The sequence below is a fragment of the Channa argus genome, chromosome 2, assembly GCF_033026475.1.
Source record: "Channa argus isolate prfri chromosome 2, Channa argus male v1.0, whole genome shotgun sequence".
NCBI lineage: Eukaryota > Metazoa > Chordata > Actinopteri > Anabantiformes > Channidae > Channa > Channa argus.
In genome coordinates, this window is record NC_090198.1 from 22,297,152 (window position 1) to 22,317,967 (window position 20,816).

Consider the following 20,816-nt stretch of genomic DNA (forward strand, 5'->3'; position numbering starts at 1 on the left):
GGTGTATGTAATACATAAGATATACAATGTCTATGTTTTTTTATTTCTAAATATATATTTATTTGAAATGGTGGTTCCCTTTGATTAAAATGTGGTCAACGTCAGTCTTGGTTGCCCTACTATCAGGTCTACTTAAAACTGAAAACAACAGGAACTCACACATTACAGGAGCAATACATCATTAAGATAAAAAAGAAAAAGCTTACCTTCGAAACATCAGTATATTACCAATAACAGTGTACATATTTATTTTATTTCTTTGTCCTTTCGGCTTATCCCTTGAGTTCAGGGTTACCACAGCGGATCATTGTCCACGTTTTGATTTGGCACAGTTTTTTACGCCAGATGCCCTTCCTGACACAACCTACCCTAATTTCTACCGGGCTTCAGATCACCTGAACAGGTAACAATTTCTTAAACAAAAAAAAATGTACACCACTCATGTGTATATCTTTAGGCACAATTAGCAATTCATTCTATTCTATTTTTATATTAATATAGGACCACTGACAAATATTTTTATGCCCAAATACAGTTTTAGCGAATAAAGCATGGGTCTCATAGAGCAGTCATAGTGTGTGTGTGTGTGTTTGTGTGTGTGTGTGTGTGTGTGCGTGTGTGTGTGTGTGTGTGTGTGTGTGTGTGTGTGTGTGTGTGTGTGTGAAAATGAAATGGAACTTAACAATTTCAAAAAAATCTGTTTTGGGTCAAAAATGTATACATACATAAAAAAATAAAAGCAAGGCGTGGGACTAAAAGACAAAATAAATGTCCTATCTTTATTTACAGCATATCAGATGTACAAAACCACAAAAATATACACATTTGTTATCTGAAACAGGGGGATTATGCATTTTTATTTTACAGGAATTTCTTTTGATGTACTCATATGTAACATTATATCACTCCCAGTTCTTAAGGTGTCTTGGTTGCTAGTTCACAATACAAACTGTATTGATGCCTACTGGTAGAAGTAGATGTCTTATGAATGCATAATACTTACTGTGGATTTTATACATAGTAATAAGGATTTCCAAGACAGCAGCCTTATTTAGATGTCTTGCAACCACAAATACACAGGCTACCAGCAGTTGCAGCAATGCTATATTGTCAAAATGTACGTGGCTGCTACAAAACATTAGTGTTTTACCTAAAACTTTTTACACCATTTACAAAACATTCATTAGAATAATTGCTTTTGTAGTGCCACTACCGCTTCAGTAGTGCCAATGCTCCCAAGAAAAGATTTGTGCTATACTTCACGAGTGTCAACAATTCATCTCTACCTTCCAAAGTTGCCTATGTTAAAACTAGGTACTGTATTACTGACATTCAGCATATATTGGTTTTGCTACTGTATTTGTTTTTTTATCACAATGCTATTAGAAAAAGTTTCATAATGTTAGCATGTAAAATGTTTAACAATATTCATATACACAGACTTGCACTTTGGATTAAAATCCTGAGATGGAGAGTTAAAAAATCTAAATGAGGGTAAAAAAGTCATTACTTCTGTTGCTAATTAAAAATGTTTCCAAATTTCCAAACAAAGGGAAGAAATCCCAAGTCCATACTGAGGATGCCCATGCAGGTGTATGTGCTGTACCATTGTTATTCCTTTTAAAGCTCTAGTTAAAATTCCCTCCTTTGACTTGTTCACTTTGCCTCAAGGATCAGTTCTTTCAAGTGTGTGGTCCACTCTAGTGTTGCTCCATGTGAAAGCAGATAATCACAGAATACTCTTAAAGGTGTCATTAAAAAGTAACAGATACTGTGGACAATATGTAATGTAACCCTTTATGAAAAATCTGTGGCAGACCTTCTCAAGGGCGAAGAAATCTTAGGACTTTGGATCGCAAAAAGCGAATGAAGGATTTAGGGAACATTTCTCGTGATTCTTGTGCCGTGTAGTTGAAGAAGTTCTGTGGGTGAGCCAACACATCAAACAATGCCTTCATGAGCTTCTTGTCCTGATGAAAAAAGGGGAGACCTCGTTCATGGAGAGCAAAAACATGTAATACAACATCACCATATCACCATGTCTCCAAAAGAGGGCACTGCTTGCTCACCGGATCCAAATTAACTATTACATTTAATTACTATTGATTTGTACAATAAACACACTTGCATTTTTGTTTTCTTCCAGAATATTCTATTTAATATGACAAATACTATATGTATATATACCCTACACCACATCCCCCATTACTAATTAAGACAATTTTTGAACTAGCTATAGAACAAAGCTGGAGCACAAGACACACTTTGTTAAACATCTGTATAAAAGAATTATAAAATACTGATACCTTGAGAATTTCCTGGTGATTCTCTGAAGCATATAATCGTCCATCTCTAACTATGTCCTCTATCAATTCTTGGTAGTCCTCTGAAGCAAATAAGATGAAATGCTGCTTAGCATGAGAAATAAATGAAACCTGACATCTACATGACTAAACTTTATATTTCTACTTACCATCGTACGTCACATATGGGACCTGGAAGCCTTTCCCACTGTTTCCCTCGTTAGATCTAAACTGTATCCAAAGCCTCTTGGAGCGCGATGTGAAAGCAATTGGGCGTTCATAGGTTTGACAAGTCTCATAGGTTGTCACAGAGTTGGGCAGAGCTGTCAAGACACAAAGACACAGTACAGAGTCTATATACCATTATTTGTATTTCTAAAAATTGTGGTTTTTGCCCTCTAGGTGAGATTTCTTTGACTACACTCACATAAAAACACAGTTTAGACTCACAGCTTTTTCTCATTACTAAATAGTCTCCGCACTCGTCCTCAATAGGCAGGTAGATTTCTGGGACAACAATAAGGATTCTGCGTTTTGGGGGCGGGTTGATAATCCAAATGCATTCGATGTTGGCTGGATAGTTCCCTGGGTAGTTTGGGGACTCGATGTAACCGGTAAAATCTCCTAGCTCTCCCCCACATTGCCGGTCTGTAAAGTGGCACAGATGTGCCAAATACATATTACATTTTTAGTGCAGCAAGATGAATAAATTGGAACTGAACACAAAATAGCTGCTGTGCTTTATTTTAAACAGGTTTCAAAGGAATCATTTAGTACAGACAAACATACTTTTGCATTGCATGATGTTGGTGGAGCCATCAAAGTCAGTGGTGGTATTCCCAGGGCAAGCGACACAGTAGTTCTGACCAAACTCCCCTTGATATGTGCCCATGGGACAGCGAATGCAGCGGTGTGTGCTAGTGTTATAGTAATGTCCTGGAGAGCACTGGACTGCAGGTGCAAAGGACAGTGACAGAAGCCTGTTAGGTGATACATTGCTCAGAATATTGATCAACCCCCAAAGCATAGACAAAAATGTTTTTTTTTTGTCAAACATGAACAATTGCAACAAGGGAACAGTATGAGAGTAAATGATGCACTGGAATACATCTGCACTGACCCCACTTTACTATTACACAATGCAGCATAACGGTGACATACTGTTACTCATTCAGCTCTGATTCCAACTCACAGCATAGTAATGTTTCCTATAAATGACTTTGCAGATTTCTTTGCAGAAATATTGCACAATTCTGCAAAAGCCGTTTGATAATATCTGTTTTACCTTGGTTAGTTTACTTACTTATGCCTGATTGTTTATATCCACTTCCTTGTCACTGTACCGTAACATCTGAATTTCTGAAAAGTGTTATCTATCATCTCATTTGTATTGTTTGCATTAGTAATGTGAATGTTTTTATGATTTTAGATCAGGTGAAAGATTACAACTTACTATGTAGGTTTGGAAATTCCCCTTCTATGTTTGAGTATACTTCAAATGCATGTCACTGAACTAACACCAAAATGTTTTCTAATGATTCTGACCATGTGCAGACATTACAATAGCTGCAGGGGGCAGCAGATTCCTGTCACCAACCAAGGAAGTTCCATGAACTCAGCAACCAATATGCTATTGTGATGTCTAATAAAAAATAAAATGACTTCAACAAAAATTGTTTACTTTATCTATTAAGTTCAACAAGTTTTGTAAACATTCCTGGCTCCAACAGAACCATATAATCCCTCAATTTAGGTAAAAACATGGAAACCTAAACTCAAATAAACACAGGTACTTAGGGGTTGGATGAATGTCACACCTTTAGTCTCACACTCCTGAAAGGTAACAGCACCACTGCGTTTGGTAATCAAGTTCCCTCCACAAGGGAAGCAGGACGTGCGGCCAACTTCAGGCTGGTAGGTTCCCAGTGGACAGAGCAGACAGGGGATGAAGCCATCACTGGAGTACTGGCCGGGGGGACACTGACCTGAACACAAATAAACATTGGGTTAAGTCAGAGTTAAACACAGAAAAAAGTATTTGGCTTTTATTATCTGTGTTACAAAATGTCTAGAGCTGCAACATGTGGATTACTTTAATTGTTTTGTGTTGCAAATGAAATATAAGAGAAAACACTCTCCCTTCCAGTAAGATAACAGCCTTTGGCAAAGCTTAAGGAAATGGAATGATGCCATCTAAAAAGTGGACCGCCTCTCACAGGCTGTATCTCCAGGATGACTACTACAAACTAGCTGGTGGTGGGAGTGCTCTGATAACTCCCCTTGTTTAGTCTGTCAGAGGCGATGCGATCTGGAAAGTGACTGCGATAACACCACAGGAGGAGACGAAAACATGGAGGCTCCTTCAGCTTTGATTTAGGACTGAAAAAGGCTGAGTTCTCTTTAAATTGAAATACATCCTCAACATCTTAGGCTTGAGTTTCTTTGGCTTTACACAGAGCAGAACATCTGGCAGTGGGAGATCCTTATCGAGGTAATATTGCTTCCTGTGTATCTCACGTTCATAAAAGTGTTATTTACATTTCATGCCCCTCTGTGCCTTTTTTTTATTTTACTTCTTTTTTAAGTTTTGCAGATTATTATTTTGTTTTCTTTAGCTTTTTTAACGGTTGTACAACTTAAATGATTCATTACAAGAAGAGAAAAATCTGAAGCCAGAGTTGCTTCATCCAAAGGTAACAACAAATATTATGGCATGGTATTCATGCATCATCCTATTGCAATTATGGTATAAACTGTTTACAGTAAATCACAACTGTAAATACCCTTGATGCCTTATGTGGTGGAGTCAATTTAAGCTTTGAAAGAAAAATAAATAAAATAAAGTTTTATTAAAATAAAGTAAAATATAGTTTTTTATATTTTGAGATTGGAACTGAAATTATAACATGAAAGGTTCGTGTTATCATATTTATGCAAAGAAACATCTAAATGGTCCGAATGAAATTGTTTTGAATTTCTTTTGTGTTTACCTACAACACTAGAATCGTTCTGCTTTGGTGAACAGTGTCTTACCTCCACACTCTGACATGTTTCGAGCTCCAACCACCGTATTGATCTCTCTTCCTTCAGGTGCAGGACAGACCTCACAAGACATCTGTCCCTCCTCATCCTGATATGTCCCAGCTGGACACAACGCACACCTTCCCTGATCTCCGTCGTAGTATGTCCCAACACTGCAGCTCACTAACAGACAAGTTGGGAAGGATGAACAAAGACTAAAGGTTATTACTTGACTAAGACATTAGACTAGTTTTAGTGCAGTGGCAGTTCTTGTTTCAAAATATATACTAAAAATAAACACGAGTATAATTCTTTGATATGGAGGCATATGTTACTATAAGGAGTCAAATTGAAAATAAATTATTCAAGGTTGGTGAAATCAAACATTTTTCTCAGAAACCAAAAACAACAACTTTATATAAGACACTTGTAATTTACACCCATTTAGTGACAGATCACTGTCCTGTTGCATTCAACTCCGAAAACCATTAGAGGGAAAATAGACAAATGTGAACAGCAGACATGAATCAACAAAGATATCAGTACGGCCTGTGTCTACCCACACAGTCCCAGCCACACAACAGATTTACACTATAAATATGGCAGCTAGGTTGCCTCTCATGTGTAATCAAACAGGACACTGTGCATACTTAAAATGGATACACACACTCAAGTTAAATGCTCAACTGATCTAATGGATAACATGATCAATCGGTTAAAAGTTTGGAGAGCTTTTCTTGCAGGGTACACACATTAGGAGAATAGTTGTTTGACGGTGGCCCAGTATTGAAAAGAGAAGATAACAACCCTGTTTGGTGGAGCTTTAAATATAACAAGCAGTGAATGAAAAAGTTCTCAATGTCTGGGTAACTTAACTAACATTAACTTTAGTCATGGCGGTGCTGTTATGCTCATGAATATTGTATTACTTCCTGCTCAATTGGAATGTGGAATGTGGATTTATTAGGTCTATACATATCGCTGTGGTGACCCCTTAAATGGACAAGCTGAAAGCCGTTGTTTGCATACATACAACCATCCATCCATTATCTGTCACTGCTTATCCTATTTGGGTCACGGGGGGGCTGGAGCCTATCCCAGCCGTCATTGGGAGTGAGGCAGGCTACACCCTGGACAGGTCGCCAGTCTATCTCAGTGCCACAGAGAGACACACAAAGACACACAACCCTTCGCACTCACATTCACACCTACGGGCAATTTCAGATTCACCGATCTAGTTTTTGGACTGTGAGAGGAAACCGGAGTACCCAGAGGAAACCCACACAAACACGGGGAACACATGCACACTCCACACGGTAAGGCCACGGCTTGCCAGGGTGCAAACCCGCAACCTTTCAGCAGTGAGGCGGCAACGTTATTCAGCCTATACAATTAGAGAAAATTACATTTTGGTTACACAAATAAAAGTAAAACATTTTGCAAAACTTTGCAATCTTTTCTTTTATCTAGTGTCTTCTAGTATCTTTTAAGGTCTGGGCAAGATATGACTTTTTTTGATATTTTAGAATTCTTATACAGTCCTTCATAAAAAATGCTTTAGATTTTACTAGAAGTTCCAACCAAAACTAGTGCGTTAAAAAGAGAGTGGAAAAGCCACTCTTTATCTTTAGCTGTTTCAGAACACAATGTATTTATAATAAGCACAAACAAAAAACTGTGGTGCACCGACTGTACAATAGATCAATGGCTTTCGGCTTGTCCCATCACGGGTTGCCCGGCGGAGCATGTTCCGCATGTTTATTTGGCATGAGTTTTTACGCTGGATGCCCTTCCTGCCACAACCGTTTTATTTTTTCAGGCTCGCGACCGCCACCACGATGGCCCTTGGTGGCTGGGTGGGGCTACACCTGGTGGGGTAACCCAACTAAACAATAGTTGGTTCATAATAAAATAGTGTAAGCATTTATGCTTGGCTTGTCATTAAGTTAGTTTCCCTTATTTAATAGATAAATCAATGTATCTGCAATTTTCTTAAATCCCCTGATAAGAACTGCCTGCAATCATCAGAAAACCATACATGCTATAAACGTAGCCACACATGTAGAAAGACCTGGCATTAAGTTTGAATTATACTGAAGAGTCGCAGGAGGAAATTAATACCACCATAAGCACCCTTACCTCTTTAAAAGTAAACGAAGCAAATCAAAGAGCATATTTCCTTCTTATCTCTCCAAAGTGCACAGTCATGATTAAAGGGGCCAAAGCACAATTTTGCTTGGGTTCCTCCCCCTCAGAGTGATGCCTGTAATTAATATGGGAATTACTACATCTGTCTGCTGGTTTGAAGAACTTGACTTGAAAACTGAAGCTGATCTTACGCAAGACTACATCAATTCAATCTTAGGCCTTTAGAACAAAATGTGGCCCAGTCTGTTAAGTAGAGAAAAAACTATCTCTAAACACTCCACACAAAAGCTTTAACGTGGGCTCATTATACGTGGCTCAGCAAACTGTTAGATTTCCCATTAAAGAAGAAAAAAGTAATTCTCTCAAGAGCAGTTCATTTTTGGAGCCTATTGTTTATTCTGAAAGACCACGAGGAGCCATCATTGCATTGTCCCTCTAACAGCTTTTATTTGACAGAGGGAAGCAGTGAGAGAAGAGAGAAAGTGAGAGTGAAAGAGAAAAAAAAAACCTTGAAACCTTTCAAATGCAAAGAACGGTTCTATAGAGTCCTCGAATTGATGGCCCCAAAGAGGTGTAAATGACCTTTCACCTCTATTCAAGTCCCCAGTCTTTGCCTACTTGATGACATAGGAAAACACTACGGTATCACAGTGGTAAGGCGCTGAACCCAATAAAAGGGGTCGGGTTTCTGAATCCCCCATTCTGCCTGGCCCAATCACTTCTTGCGCCCATCAAGTGGAGGCCCAAACAGCTGATGCTAATTGATTCCCATGGTGTGGCTGAAGTCAATTCTCTTTAGCAGTTTAGTAGCGGGAGGTCATGCAAAGTGGCCCCAGCTGGGGGGCAGGGGGGCCACAGCACTCAAACCGCTAGCTTAAACCAACAGCACTTCCTAAACATCTTCAATTTTAAAACAAACATGCAAACAAATTGACTAAATCAGTCAAATGGAGGTGAAAGCACAGATGTGCACCATTCACAGTATCTCTGGATCATCTTAACTGTTGCTATTTGCACTTGTTTTACTTTTTATACAAATATAAGTTCCGAATAAGTCAAGAATAAATCATCTGTGCAGTTTATAAGAGCAGAAAAAATGACTTGGATTATGAAATAGTACATTCAATAACTCAACAACACTGTAGATGCTTTAAAAAGTGCTCAGGAAGGAAAACATATTTTCTTCAAATGGATAGGAGGGTGTGTTACCGTTCCTGAGTCAGTGAGAACAAGCCTCAAATGAGCTTTTCGATGGGATGGGCAAACTGAAAAGGACTCAACAACAACCCGAACTAAGCCAAAATGGGAGGTGGGGAGGAGGTCAAAAATATAGCTCCTTTAAGGAGCTGGAGTTTAAGAAGAATGCCTTTCAGCCCACTTCACCCCCCCCCTTCCCCTAACACACAGACAGACACAGACCCCACAAACACACACACACACACACACAAATTACATGTGTACACCCCTGCCATGGCCAGTAGACAACTTAATGTTGACCTGAAGGTGTAGCGGGGGAGTTAGGGAATCAAGACACTTAAGACCAGTGTTATAATAATGTAGAAACAATACACACAAACACTTCACACTAAAATCATGTCAGCACAGCTCAACGGCTGAAAAAAACATTGATGTTAATGTAAAGACAAATTGTGCTCAGGGCAATAATAATTTGCTTTCAATAAACGTTATTATGGAAACCTGATTTACCCAGGTAGAATTCTGTCAAAGAACGCCAATGTCTTTGGCATGAATACGCATAATCAGGTTTTTAATCCACTTCCTCCAACTGCGCATGTCCGTAACAAAAGGCTGCAGACAGGAACACGCAGCTGAGTGAAGGGCTGAATGAAAGAAGAGATTCTTAACGGGCGATGCCGTCACTTTTTTAAAACCAAGCCTGTAAAAAGTTTGACAAAAACATCTTATTAACACAAAATGCCTCATAAAAGTCTAAATAAGTCAATTTCTTGTGTGATTTTTAAAAAATCCGACACTTCCATTAGTGAATCTGCTGCGTGTCTGTGTTTTTTTCCATTCTGTCCCTCTGTGCTCTCAGTCTGCTGTGACACGTACAAAGACAAAAACGTTTTTGGTCACTATACAGTTAAAATTTGTGAGTCAGTCATATATGCGGATTTCCAATAACCAGGTCTCTGAAGTGCATGTACACACAGTTCCCGGGTTACCTGAAAATATTGATTTCTATGAGAACCCAAGTCAATTAGAGCATGTTAACTGGAACTTCCAATTATTTTAACTGGTTCAGAACAAACATCCTGGAAGATCAACACCAACCATTGTTGATATACATGTGTGTACATCAAGTTAAACCAATGAAAACATTTTAGGCATCTCAAGAAATGCTTCCCACTTTCCTCTCACTGGTATTGAGACGCTGTACGGCAGGCAGCAAGCTGACTATGAGGCCCTAAACTAGGGGCACTTAGCCCCAGTAGCCAGTGAAAATACATGCTGGCTTTCAGCTCTCTAACACTGACAGTGTGTGGTCGTGTTTAATGAACATTTTCCCCTTCACAAATTGTGTATAAAACCCACCCAAAGGGGCAACAAGCTGCCATCAGGCCTTGAGTTACAGTCCTATCCCAGAGAGATGCTGGACGATTTCACAACTTGGAGGGCCAACAACAGTCTCTCTGTTCTTCCATGGCAAACTCACTCTCGCCTACAACTAGCTCATTACAGAATGTCTGAAAACCAAATACAGCGCTCATCTGGCGAACACCTGCTCCAAATCCAATCATTAAACCAGCCTGTCTAAATATATCTCACTGGCATGGACCATTTCAATTACTTAAAGTCATGACTATGACTACTGTGTGAAAACTGCCTCCACATAGCCATTGCTGTCTTGTGTTAGGTCTAACAAAACTGATTCTGCACTCTTGAAAGATGAAAAATATCAATATTTTCAAGCGCTGCACAGAAGACACTTAGCAAGCAGCAGTTTTGACCTTTGCTTTGGTACCTGTGTTAATGATAAATGTTAAAAAAAACACGAGAACTCACCACATTTCCTGCCCACCAGCACCTGTCCTGCCACACAGTGTCCAGGCAGCTCTGCCAGTTGGCCCCGACTCTTAGACAGCTCATAGGCAGACCCAGCAAAGTGAAGGTGGAACCGTTCGCGATTGATGGACTTCCTCAGGGTCCTGATGGTCTTCCTGAGCCTCTTCTCTGAGCGTCGGCGCACACAGCTCAGATCACAGCTCTCTGCTGAGAAATACGCTTGATACCACAACTGTTTCTAGAGCAAATACACACCTACAGCAACAATGAATAAGTGTGTTCCTACCTGGAAGCCAACACGCTTATCTGGCATTCACAAAAAGTTAGGAAAAGAACACGGTACATCTATTTATAGAGAAGCATCAAACAGAAGAACACCCTGTACCCTAGACCCAGACTCCACCACCACCACAGCTAAGTCAAAACAGGAGATACTTTAACAGTTGGTTTGTCTAGTCACAAACAGACAGTGGTGAAACAAAGAGGCAGAAACCAAGAAGCAAAGGTCACAAGCAGTTCGGCAGGATGTGCAGAGAGACCAACCTGTTACCTCCTCTAGATTTACATCCAGCTCAAACTCAGCTGTGATCGAGGAGCCATCCTCCTCGCTGGTTTTCCTGCCATGGCGACTGCGCATTCGCTGTCCAGATGAGGTGCAGCGCAGGCTCACATAGCTGAACTGGACATTTTCGGTAAAGAGGAACTTGCTATCTGTGAAAATGGGAGACAATCAACCCCCCACAATGCCACAGCCAGCAGACGCACACACACAAAACACAAAATTGCAGAATTTTTAAGACATTTACAATACATGGGAACAATTTTATTTGCAAATGCCACTCTGTACACAGTTTGTTCGGACTGTTCCTTTAATGTGTTTTTCGTGATTGTGTTTTGACAAATTTCCTTTGTGTGAAAAAGTTATGTGCTCTTTCATTGACTGTGCAGGATGTTAAAGACCATGCTGAAACCCTGCGGAGAAGCAAAACAATCTTACAATCCGAAAGCCATTTGATTGATGGCTGGGTCAGACAAAAGTGAAAGCCATGCTATGGCTAATTACATCCTCCTCTGTCAAAGCCAGACAAAGTGCTGTGCTGAGACATTCAAGACACTCAAAACCACATCAATTTCACCACAATTTTTTTCACATTTGCCTTTGGTTTTTGACTTACTTTGATTCTGGCTTCAGGTCTGCCTTATCCTCTAAATACGTAGTCTCTTAATGCTGGTAGCTCTTGGTAAACCCAAAAGGTTTTTTAACCAATACCATGAAGAAACTTCAATTTTATTCCTTGTTTATCTGTAATCTGTTTTGTGTTTGGAGGCATAGTTCGGCTTGTTGTGTGGAAAACTCTGTACCTGAGTGTGCTGAGTTAACATTGTCCTTCATTTTCTCCTGAATTCGTTTTAAGTTGCACTTCGTGGTGCCAGATTTAAAAGTGGCAGTGGTCTTAATGCGTGGAAGGCTGGCCGTTTCTGGACCTGCAGGATGGAAGAACAAGAAGTCTTGTCATTTTGATTCGCTTGCATACCACTGAAAGCAAGGGAAGCAGAATTGTTCCAGAGTTACAGTTTTGTGCGACAGAGCAGAAAGATAGATGTACATCTGTGCTGTTTTGTACTTGCCTAAGCATGGTAAGCCACTGTTGTTCTTTTGTGTATCAGCCATGCAGGGCAGAGGCGTTCCACAGGTCACGGTGTACGAATCCTCTGTCCCTGAAAACACACAAGAGGCCATGACATGCAGGCCAAAACAGACCAAAGTTAGGTCCACAAAGGCCAAGGAAGGAGAGCCAACAGGAAACGTGTAGGAACATGAAGAGTTGCTCTGCAGAGTGATGATGACAACTGTTCCCACAACTGGATCTGATATTACTTGACTTGCTGACCAGTTGCATTTACATCAGCTAGGGTTAGCTATCACCTTTAAAAAACATGATGTACTGTACCATGTGCGAATAAAGACAACTAAAAATGTTGTGGAGTGGAGTGTTCTTATTATTCAATATATTCACAGGTGTCTCCTTGTTTGCTTCGTCAGAGCTCTACTAAGGTCCATCCATAACTTGCAAATGATTCAAACTAATGCATGAATCAGTAGGAAATGAGTACCACATTTTGCAGTTGCGTCACAGTGACAGCATTCCAGGAGCCACAGTCCACACTCTATAGCTACAGAGAAAATTTAAGAACTCAAACGTCACCTTTTGTTTTGCCTCTGCTTAGTATCTTAGCCTCTGATCAGTATGGTCTCTTGAACTTGTTTCTAAAACAAAGTTAATCTAAATATAGATATTTGATTTTTTATTTTTATTTTTTTGAATTTTTTATTTTAATCTCCATGTTTCTACTTGAAACAATTCATTTCACAAATGCAAAACGGTGCAGCTAGTCGGAGCAGAAACTGAGACATGGTGATGGTTTTCTGTGTCTGATGAATAAACAAACCTTGAAACGTGATTATGGTGAACTATTTCTTGTGCAGTGCACATATCCATCACATTAACAGTTACCTTTTACAATTAGAACAAATTCTGGCTCAACCAACTCACCACTGCTGATATGAACTTGGGACTGACATGTCAGGAAGCAGCGGTCCCCCCCCTCTTGCTTGCTACAGTTCAAGGTAGGTTTAGAGGGAGGCTTTGCAGGTGGTAAACTGTCATCCTCTAGGTAGAAACCACAACAAAACTTCAAGGTAAAAAGAACACTTTTGAATGTCACAGTGAGGAACAGGCATGTCCTCAAAGCAACAACCACATAATAGTGTGTTGGATGTTTTACTCAAGCACAAGAAAACCAAGTGAGAGAAAAAAAGAAGAGAACAGAATTCAAAGTATCTCCTGTTTTTGCCCCCCTTAGTTTTAGTCCAAAACTTCTGTCATAAAAAAGTTTTCAAAGAGACTAAACAACAGCATTCAAAATATGTGGCTCTCATATATGTGGAGGCACTGGCTTACCAATGCAATCCTTTTTGTTCCAGTGTAGCTTATAACCAGGATGACAAAAGCATTCATATCCACCAATAGTGTTCTCACAACCCTGTTCACAGCCACCATTGTTCACACTGCATTCATTTTTATCTGGAAAAAAAAGAGATCATTTTTCTAATTACAGAGTCCATTTGTTTAACACTTCAGTGAGGGTGTTGCTTTTCATCCAAACACATCTCTAAATTGAGCACTTGTGTGTTACGCTCAAGTAGTTATGTGTATCTCCCGCCACCCAACTCGGTCTCACCTCCGCAGTGGGCCAGTCCATACATGGTGTAGCCTTTGTTGCACAGGCACTGAAAACCACCGGGGGAGTTCACACATGTGTGATCACATGTCCGCTCAAAAAAACACTCATCTATATCTGTAATCAGAATCACACAGATGACATAATTGCAGGGCAGCGAGTTGTAATCTTCATCAAGAGGGATTTCCCAGCCACAGACACACATTTGATGCTCAATTTTCTCACTTAGTGAAATGTGAAGGTGCAGCATGCTACATCACAGTAAAATATGGTTAGGTTATAAGTAAGTAATTACAGGTTAAAAAATGACTGTAGCTGCATCAGGTCAGCATTATTAAATGAAAAAACCATACGATAGTCATAAACAAAAGAGTAAGCCCAATACCTGAAATCAAAGTTTTTTTCATAGATAATTTAACTAAAGAAAAAGCTTAACAGAGAATTTAACAGAGACACTAACATTATTTTCTCATATTTTAAAGGTTTGATTTTTCTTGCACTTCTTTTTATTTTGATCTAAAATATTTTAATGATGTATGATAGTATATTTGTATTTTCAATAAATCATAGTGGGTGGTGTACATGAAGTAGGAGTAATGGCTGTTAGAATCCGTATTTTGTTCTTCAAAAACTACTTTTGGTAGCTACATTTTGTCCCGATCTACCATCTGTCCCAATTTTGAGGAAAACCAATGTGATTGTACCTTGACAGGAACGTTCATCGGTCAGCAGCTTGAAGCCTTTTCTGCAGTTGCAATCAAAGCTGCCGATGGTATTCCTGCAGAAGTGATCGCAACCGCCGTTGTGAAGCTCACACTCATCAATATCTACAGGAAACAGGTGATATCATGACAATACTTCCTACACAAATGCACCAAGCTGAATGGCAGCACCACAACTCATGCTCCCCTCTTTGAGGGTTTGTGTAGAACGGCAGTCTGACCTTTGCATGTTTTTCCATCTGGCTGAAGGGTGAAGCCAACAGGGCAGCTACACCGCACGCCTGTAGATGTGTCTTTACAGGTGCAGTCGCACCCGCCATTGTTCACCGCACAGGTCTCTGAAACCACAACCCACAGAATGATGTATGAAAATTACCTTCCTGTTGGTGAAAAATGTAACGTTGTTCCTCAACGTCAGACCCTAAATCATTAGTAAACTGAGGCAGGCCAATGTAACTGTACAAATACACTGTTGCCTCCAAAGACAGAGGCAACATTAAGCCTGGTTTGTATGATGAAGTACTGCATTTTTGGATATATACCCATACACAGGTTAGCTACAACACATGCATTATCTCTAACACAGCACAAGGCTCTCAGGGCTCGTGAACATACCGTTTAGTTGGTAAAGTGCCAAAAATACATTGTTCTACATGTATTGAGGGACCCAGAATCACACAACTGATAAATACTAACTACAGAAGAAAGATTCTGCGCCTCCCATATGGAAGGAAAATGTGAAATGTATCACACTGTCACAAATGCATATTTTTCAGACTGGACACTGGGGGTGGGAAAGCGAGTGCATAGTCATTTCACAGTTTGTTTAAAAGACTAAGGAATGCATCAGTTTACTAGACCTTGCTCCTCTGCCCTGTTAAATACTTGTAGTGGTTCCTGGCAGCTCAAGCCTCTGTCACATAAAGTGTAACAGTGCACAGTGACTATTACCCATTAACAGCCTTCGTTTAACTCGTTTGTCCACCTCAGTGACGGATGTGGCGTTGTGGCTTGAGGACTCGGTGGTGACGTCATCCCGTTCTGTGACACGCAAAACCAACTATTAACAGTGTAACTGGCACACAAGTTAGTTACATTTGCTAAATAACACAGTCACTGTGACTGTGAAGCTGTAGGTTTCTGTGTTAGTCACCTAAGCGGATGAATGTTTACATTTGGGATATTGAGCCTGTAGTGGCTTGGTGTGCATCAGATAACACAGGGGATCAGTACAGTGAATCTGGTGACAACATCACAGCGATACTCCTGGACCTCACACACACTGAGGCTGGAGAGATACAGAGAGATACTACGCAATATCTGTCAGTTGATCTTTATTCTTTATAACCACTGTGTGGAAAAATCCACACTGTCTTACAAGAGAACTCACAGAGAGATGTTTCCAATTACATTCATTCATCAAGATAGCCTCTGCTTTAAGTATAGTGTAAGCTGTTCCTGGAATGTGAGCTAAGTTTTAGTTTTGTTATAGAAATGATAATTCAGAAACAGAAACCCAAGATATTGATCATACCTTTGTGATTACCTGTTCTTTTTATACAGTTTACATATAAAAAAATGACGGATGGCTCACAATGTTCCTACTGTACCAAAAACACGAGACACACTGAAAAACTAGGTTAAAAAAAAGTTTTACCATTCAGTTTTCCTTTTGTGGCTTTAAGGTTGTTAATATCATCTTACATTAAGACTTTAAAATAATCATCACGTTGTTTCAGTTCACTGACACTATAAAAACTTCTAAAATTAGGTTTAAACCCAGGTATCCACTTAACAAAATATCTTCACTCAAGCTCCACTTACCAACTTTCTCCAGAGCTTTCAACCACATGTCACAGTGTTGCTCAGGACTCCATCCACTGAGGAAGACTGTGAGATGTGAAAAGAAGTTGGTAAGTAGACCTTAAGTTAAGAAACCACTGTTTTTAATATCAATAATAAGCTTTAATGGTCATCCAAGCTTTTTACGGCTGGACTATTAATATCACATTGAGATGTCCTTGTTGTCTTGTTCATATTTTCATATATACTGCCTCACTCATTTTATTCTATCGCATTCTGAGATATTTGGAATTTTTGTAAATGATTTTTTTTTTTTTCATTTGCAATAATGTGTGTTTGAAAAATGTGACCACCACTGAAAGGTCAGAGGGATTAAAAGATAATATATAGCTATAGCCATTAGAGGATTATGATATGCCTTTTATCAGGGGCTTAAAATGGATATGAGAATGTTGACAAAAACATTTAAAGATGTATTAGTGCACAGTATTTAGCCATTTCACTGCGGCATTATATTTAACATGGTTCCCTGTGTCAAGCAACAACTGAGCCTACAAACTGTTCTTACCTACACAGGACTTTTTGTCAGGTTGCAGGGTGTACCTGGCGTGACACCTGCATATGGGACCGTTGTCTGTGTCTTCGCAGGTGTGCTGGCAACCTCCGTTGCCATGGTTACAAGTTACTGCAGGGTTAACAACATGCAACCGTGAGTAAAATTATCCGTGGAACACATAAGGCCAGTTGTATCAGCCTAGGTGGATGTGTGGTGGGACATTAGTTTTATGTCAGCTGTGAGCACGTACAGATGCAGCCTCTCTGATTTCTGGCCAGCTCGAATCCTGGACGACATTCACAGGCCACACCCCCTTTGGGTGTCTCTTTGCAGATGTGGGCGCAGCCGTGCTCCTTATTCATACAGTTGAGGCCCTCTGGGAAGAGAGGGAGGGAGAAGATACACAATGAAACTCTCCTACAGTGACTGACCAGCTGCGCACAAAGGCACACACACACCGAGAGATTAGTGTGGCATCCTCAAAGACACTGATTGTTCTCACACCTTAGACATTTAACAGCATAAACCACAGTGTTATTTTTAGCACTTGTAAAAAGGAAAATTCTTTAAGCTGAGCAAAAGTTGCACAAAAGTGAAACCAAAGCCCTGCGAACATCTGCAATTTACTCAGTAATGGCTCAAGAAAAAGAAAATGAGCTAAAGCACCATTTGTACAGGTCACAGCTGAGGGGATAGGTCCACAGGATTTAAAAGGTTGGTCAAGACCTGATGGAGTGGAAAGACAAAACAAAGGCACTTCAGACTGATCTGGGACACAGACCACATGGAAGAGAAGTGTTGCAGTTATTAACTTATTTTGTTCTCTGGGACACTGAGATGCTTTTTCCCACAGCATGTTTCTGCTGCAGATAAAAGCCCAGTGACAGGAGCCAGCTTGAGCCTGTCACCCCTCACTGTGCCATCATTCTTAGATTTGCAAGAGGGTGTTGGAGAACATCATGATCTAATGATATTATTTTTACAGCCACTCCTTTAGTTTTGGACATTTTAAAAACATGTTCAAATCTGTGGCAGTGCCACAGAATATCTTTTGAGATTGTGATATGTACTTCAGGTGCAGTACAGGTACATCTGTGTTTTCACATGCAGGCATGGCTGCTGTTTACAGACACAATTCAATAGTGCACACTCACCTATGGAACGGTGGATGCATGTGTGCTGGTTGTCGCTCAGGAAGAAGCCCTCTTTGCAGCGGCACTCATAGCTGCCCATGGTGTTGACACAAGTGTGCTGGCATCCACCATTATTGAACTTGCATTCGTCCACATCTACGTGACAGTTGATTGACTGCATTAGCTAAAAGTGTTTACAAAACACTGGAAAAGTATTTGTTATTTCCACTAGAGATTTGATAAATGAGCGTATATAAGTGAAATTAATTAGTGTTTACAAACATTACGAATCTAAATAAGGAGTTTTCTATCAGAACGTATACATAAATATTTGTGACTATTTTAAACCACCAAAGGAAGTGAACCAAAACTATCTGTGTTGGATTACGTTTGAAAACTTTACCAAAAAAGGCCCCAGCGAAGGAAATCTGAACGCAGCCCACACAAACATGAAACTTTCATCATCAGAGCTGATGATTCAAGCTGTCTGCCATAAGTCACTATGGTGTATTTACTTGGTGGTTTTAAGCTGATCTTACCAAGACAGTTATGTCCATCGTGTGCCAAATTGAATCCATCGAAACACGTGCAGCGATAATTTCCTGGGATATTGTTACACTCGTGTACGCAACCACCGTTGTAGTCCAACTCACATTCATCGATGTCTGAAGAGTTACACAAATTTTTAATTAAGGAACTAATAAAAAAAGTTAATGGATGATGCATTCCCCTGTAAGAATTCAGAAATTATGTCGCAAGTTTAAAGAACATGCCAATGTGATAATAACAAAGATGTAGTGAGTATTACTCAGGTGTAATGCCATACTGCATTCGATTAAGTGACTAAACATCCAGACTGTCTGATTAGAATTGGAAAAGTTAAGGATTTTGAATCAAATAGCTCAACAAAGAGGAGAAACGCATTACCTCCACAGTGGTGTCCATCTCCTTTAAAACCGGCTTTACATGTGCACTTGTATGAGCCTTGGGTAGTCTGACAAATAGCATCTATGTGACAGCCATCACTTCCCTCTGAGCATGGATCTGCTGAAATCCATGTGGTCATTATTAACAACGAACATTCAAATGTCAAAAAAGTGTTTGACGTTTAACCATTTAGCTTTACAGTGTTGTGAGAGAATCCGCGGAAACAAACATCCCTACCAATAATAATAGCTAAAACTCGACAATTTTGGGAAAACTAATGAGATATGTAACCTGAAAGTGAATGAGTAAAACATAAATTGTTTTACAAACTTTTAAAGTATGTGAAGCATATTCACACAGCAGCTTTTTATAAACCCGCGCGTGTAGAAAGTAAAAGAAAATGTAAAAGTGACTGCTGGTGAAACAACAGGAGCGCACTCCTCAAAGCGTGCGTAAAGTCTCACACTCCGCGACAGAAAACACAACACACGCACACAGACTCACTACAGTCCCACCTCGAATCTCTGGAAGCGCTGCGCTTCGGCGACTATTTAACAAGAGCAAAAACAAACAAAAGTCCCTTGCAGCCCGAATAGCTCCCATGGTGATATGATCCAAGTTTAGAGGTCTTCTCAAAAGGACGAGTACGCACTGAAGTGGGGACCAAGCGTCCGCCTCATTTTCATTCTAGCCTGTCAATCTGTTTCACAAGAGGCTTTTGAAAAGAGAAAGGAGTGAGTAAGTGTTTGTGTGTGTGTGTGTGAGAGAGAGAGAGAGAAAGAGAGCGCGAATTAGAGTGTGCGTGCGCGTACGCGTGAGAGAAAAAACGCTTTTGAAGCAGACTTGTGTCAAGTCAGCGTGGACAACCGGAAGTGTCGTGTTTTGTGTAAATCGTTTCAACCACAATGCGATGGGAGAAGCTTTTATTTTGAGGCATAGGACTGGAAATAATTTTGTAAAACTGGCGTAAACGTGTTTCTTAGACGTCTCAGCTCTATAAACGTGCCATTGAAGTGTCTCTTTTGAAGTCGGCGCTATCATATGTCTAGGGAAATGTCAGAACTCACCAGATAACTTCACTGAAGAACTCTGGTCATGAAAGAGTTCCGTTAGTCAAACAAGGTTGCTAGGCAACACACATAATCAGCTTTAAAAGGCCGCGTTCTTGTCATTTAATTTACACCCCAAAAAAGAGAAGCCGAGTGTTAAAATTCGTTCCCTCCAGTGTTGGACTCGTATTTACCGAGTCTGACAAATTGGCAAATTCTGACTATATCTCCCTCTTGATGAGAAACAACAACGGACATGTCTGCAAATGTACCACAGTTTGCAGTTATAGGTTATATTGTTTGCTCGTATATAATTTGACATAACAATTAACCTTTACACATATAACGTTACGCTATGCAATGATTCTAGTGTAACTACAAGGTTAGTATTCGAGCTAAAAGGCGAACTGTCTTATAATACGCAAACACTCACCAAGCGGAATAAATTTGTATCTTGTCTCCGATTCTGTCGATGTTACTTGAATACACCATGAAAATAGAGGGGGCTGTCATTTATGATTACAATCTATTAGCCGTACACACAAATAAGGACGATGATCAAATCATATTGGCCTAAACGCTAGCCACAGGTGGAGAGCGCCACCTTAGTCTCTTTGGGTTCAAATTCATTCTAACTTTCCATCCTCAAACCTACAACTAGAGGGCAAAAGCATCTCCACATAGGATTGACCATATTTGACACTGTAGAGCCGGTGTTATCCAGCCTTCATCAGCTCAGTTTTATATTATTACGTTCTCACACATATTAATAATTGTAACCATTGACCAGGTTTTGTTGCATACAGCTTTATAGCTGATTTCCAAGTTTAAATCGAAACCTAGTAACGCAGAGGGTCATATTTTTTCATAACTTTTTGTTTCAA

General features: G+C 39.9%; 1 protein-coding gene and 1 long non-coding RNA gene across 9 annotated transcripts; one reads left to right on the forward strand and one right to left on the reverse strand.

Annotated features, from left to right (window-relative positions):
* Window positions 1–750: 750 nt before the first annotated feature.
* Window positions 751–19,684, reverse strand: scube2 (signal peptide, CUB domain, EGF-like 2). Of its 8 annotated transcripts, none has more exons than XM_067496438.1 (25): window positions 19,399–19,684; window positions 18,884–19,000; window positions 18,496–18,621; window positions 17,978–18,112; window positions 17,490–17,549; window positions 17,074–17,199; window positions 16,836–16,952; window positions 16,289–16,354; window positions 15,416–15,505; window positions 14,686–14,802; window positions 14,447–14,569; window positions 13,743–13,859; window positions 13,463–13,585; window positions 13,055–13,171; window positions 12,129–12,218; window positions 11,862–11,984; window positions 11,043–11,210; window positions 10,500–10,706; window positions 5,337–5,507; window positions 4,121–4,288; window positions 3,093–3,254; window positions 2,754–2,951; window positions 2,474–2,626; window positions 2,307–2,386; window positions 751–1,970 (listed from the first exon to the last, which is right to left on the reverse strand). In XM_067496438.1, exons 1-25 carry the CDS (start codon window positions 19,484–19,486, stop codon window positions 1,824–1,826), a joined length of 3,189 nt encoding a protein of 1,062 aa, XP_067352539.1. In that variant the 5' UTR covers window positions 19,487–19,684; the 3' UTR covers window positions 751–1,823. The 8 variants fall into 8 exon arrangements, with proteins under 8 accessions (XP_067352539.1, XP_067352540.1, XP_067352537.1 ...); XM_067496439.1 differs by having other exon boundaries at window positions 10,500–10,703; window positions 18,884–19,003; XM_067496436.1 differs by having other exon boundaries at window positions 18,884–19,003.
* LOC137123043 (uncharacterized) lies at window positions 4,333–12,625 on the forward strand. The gene is made up of 3 exons (XR_010913796.1): window positions 4,333–4,794; window positions 5,394–5,545; window positions 12,168–12,625. It is a non-coding gene; the product is annotated as an uncharacterized lncRNA (long non-coding RNA).
* Window positions 19,685–20,816: the final 1,132 nt, after the last annotated feature.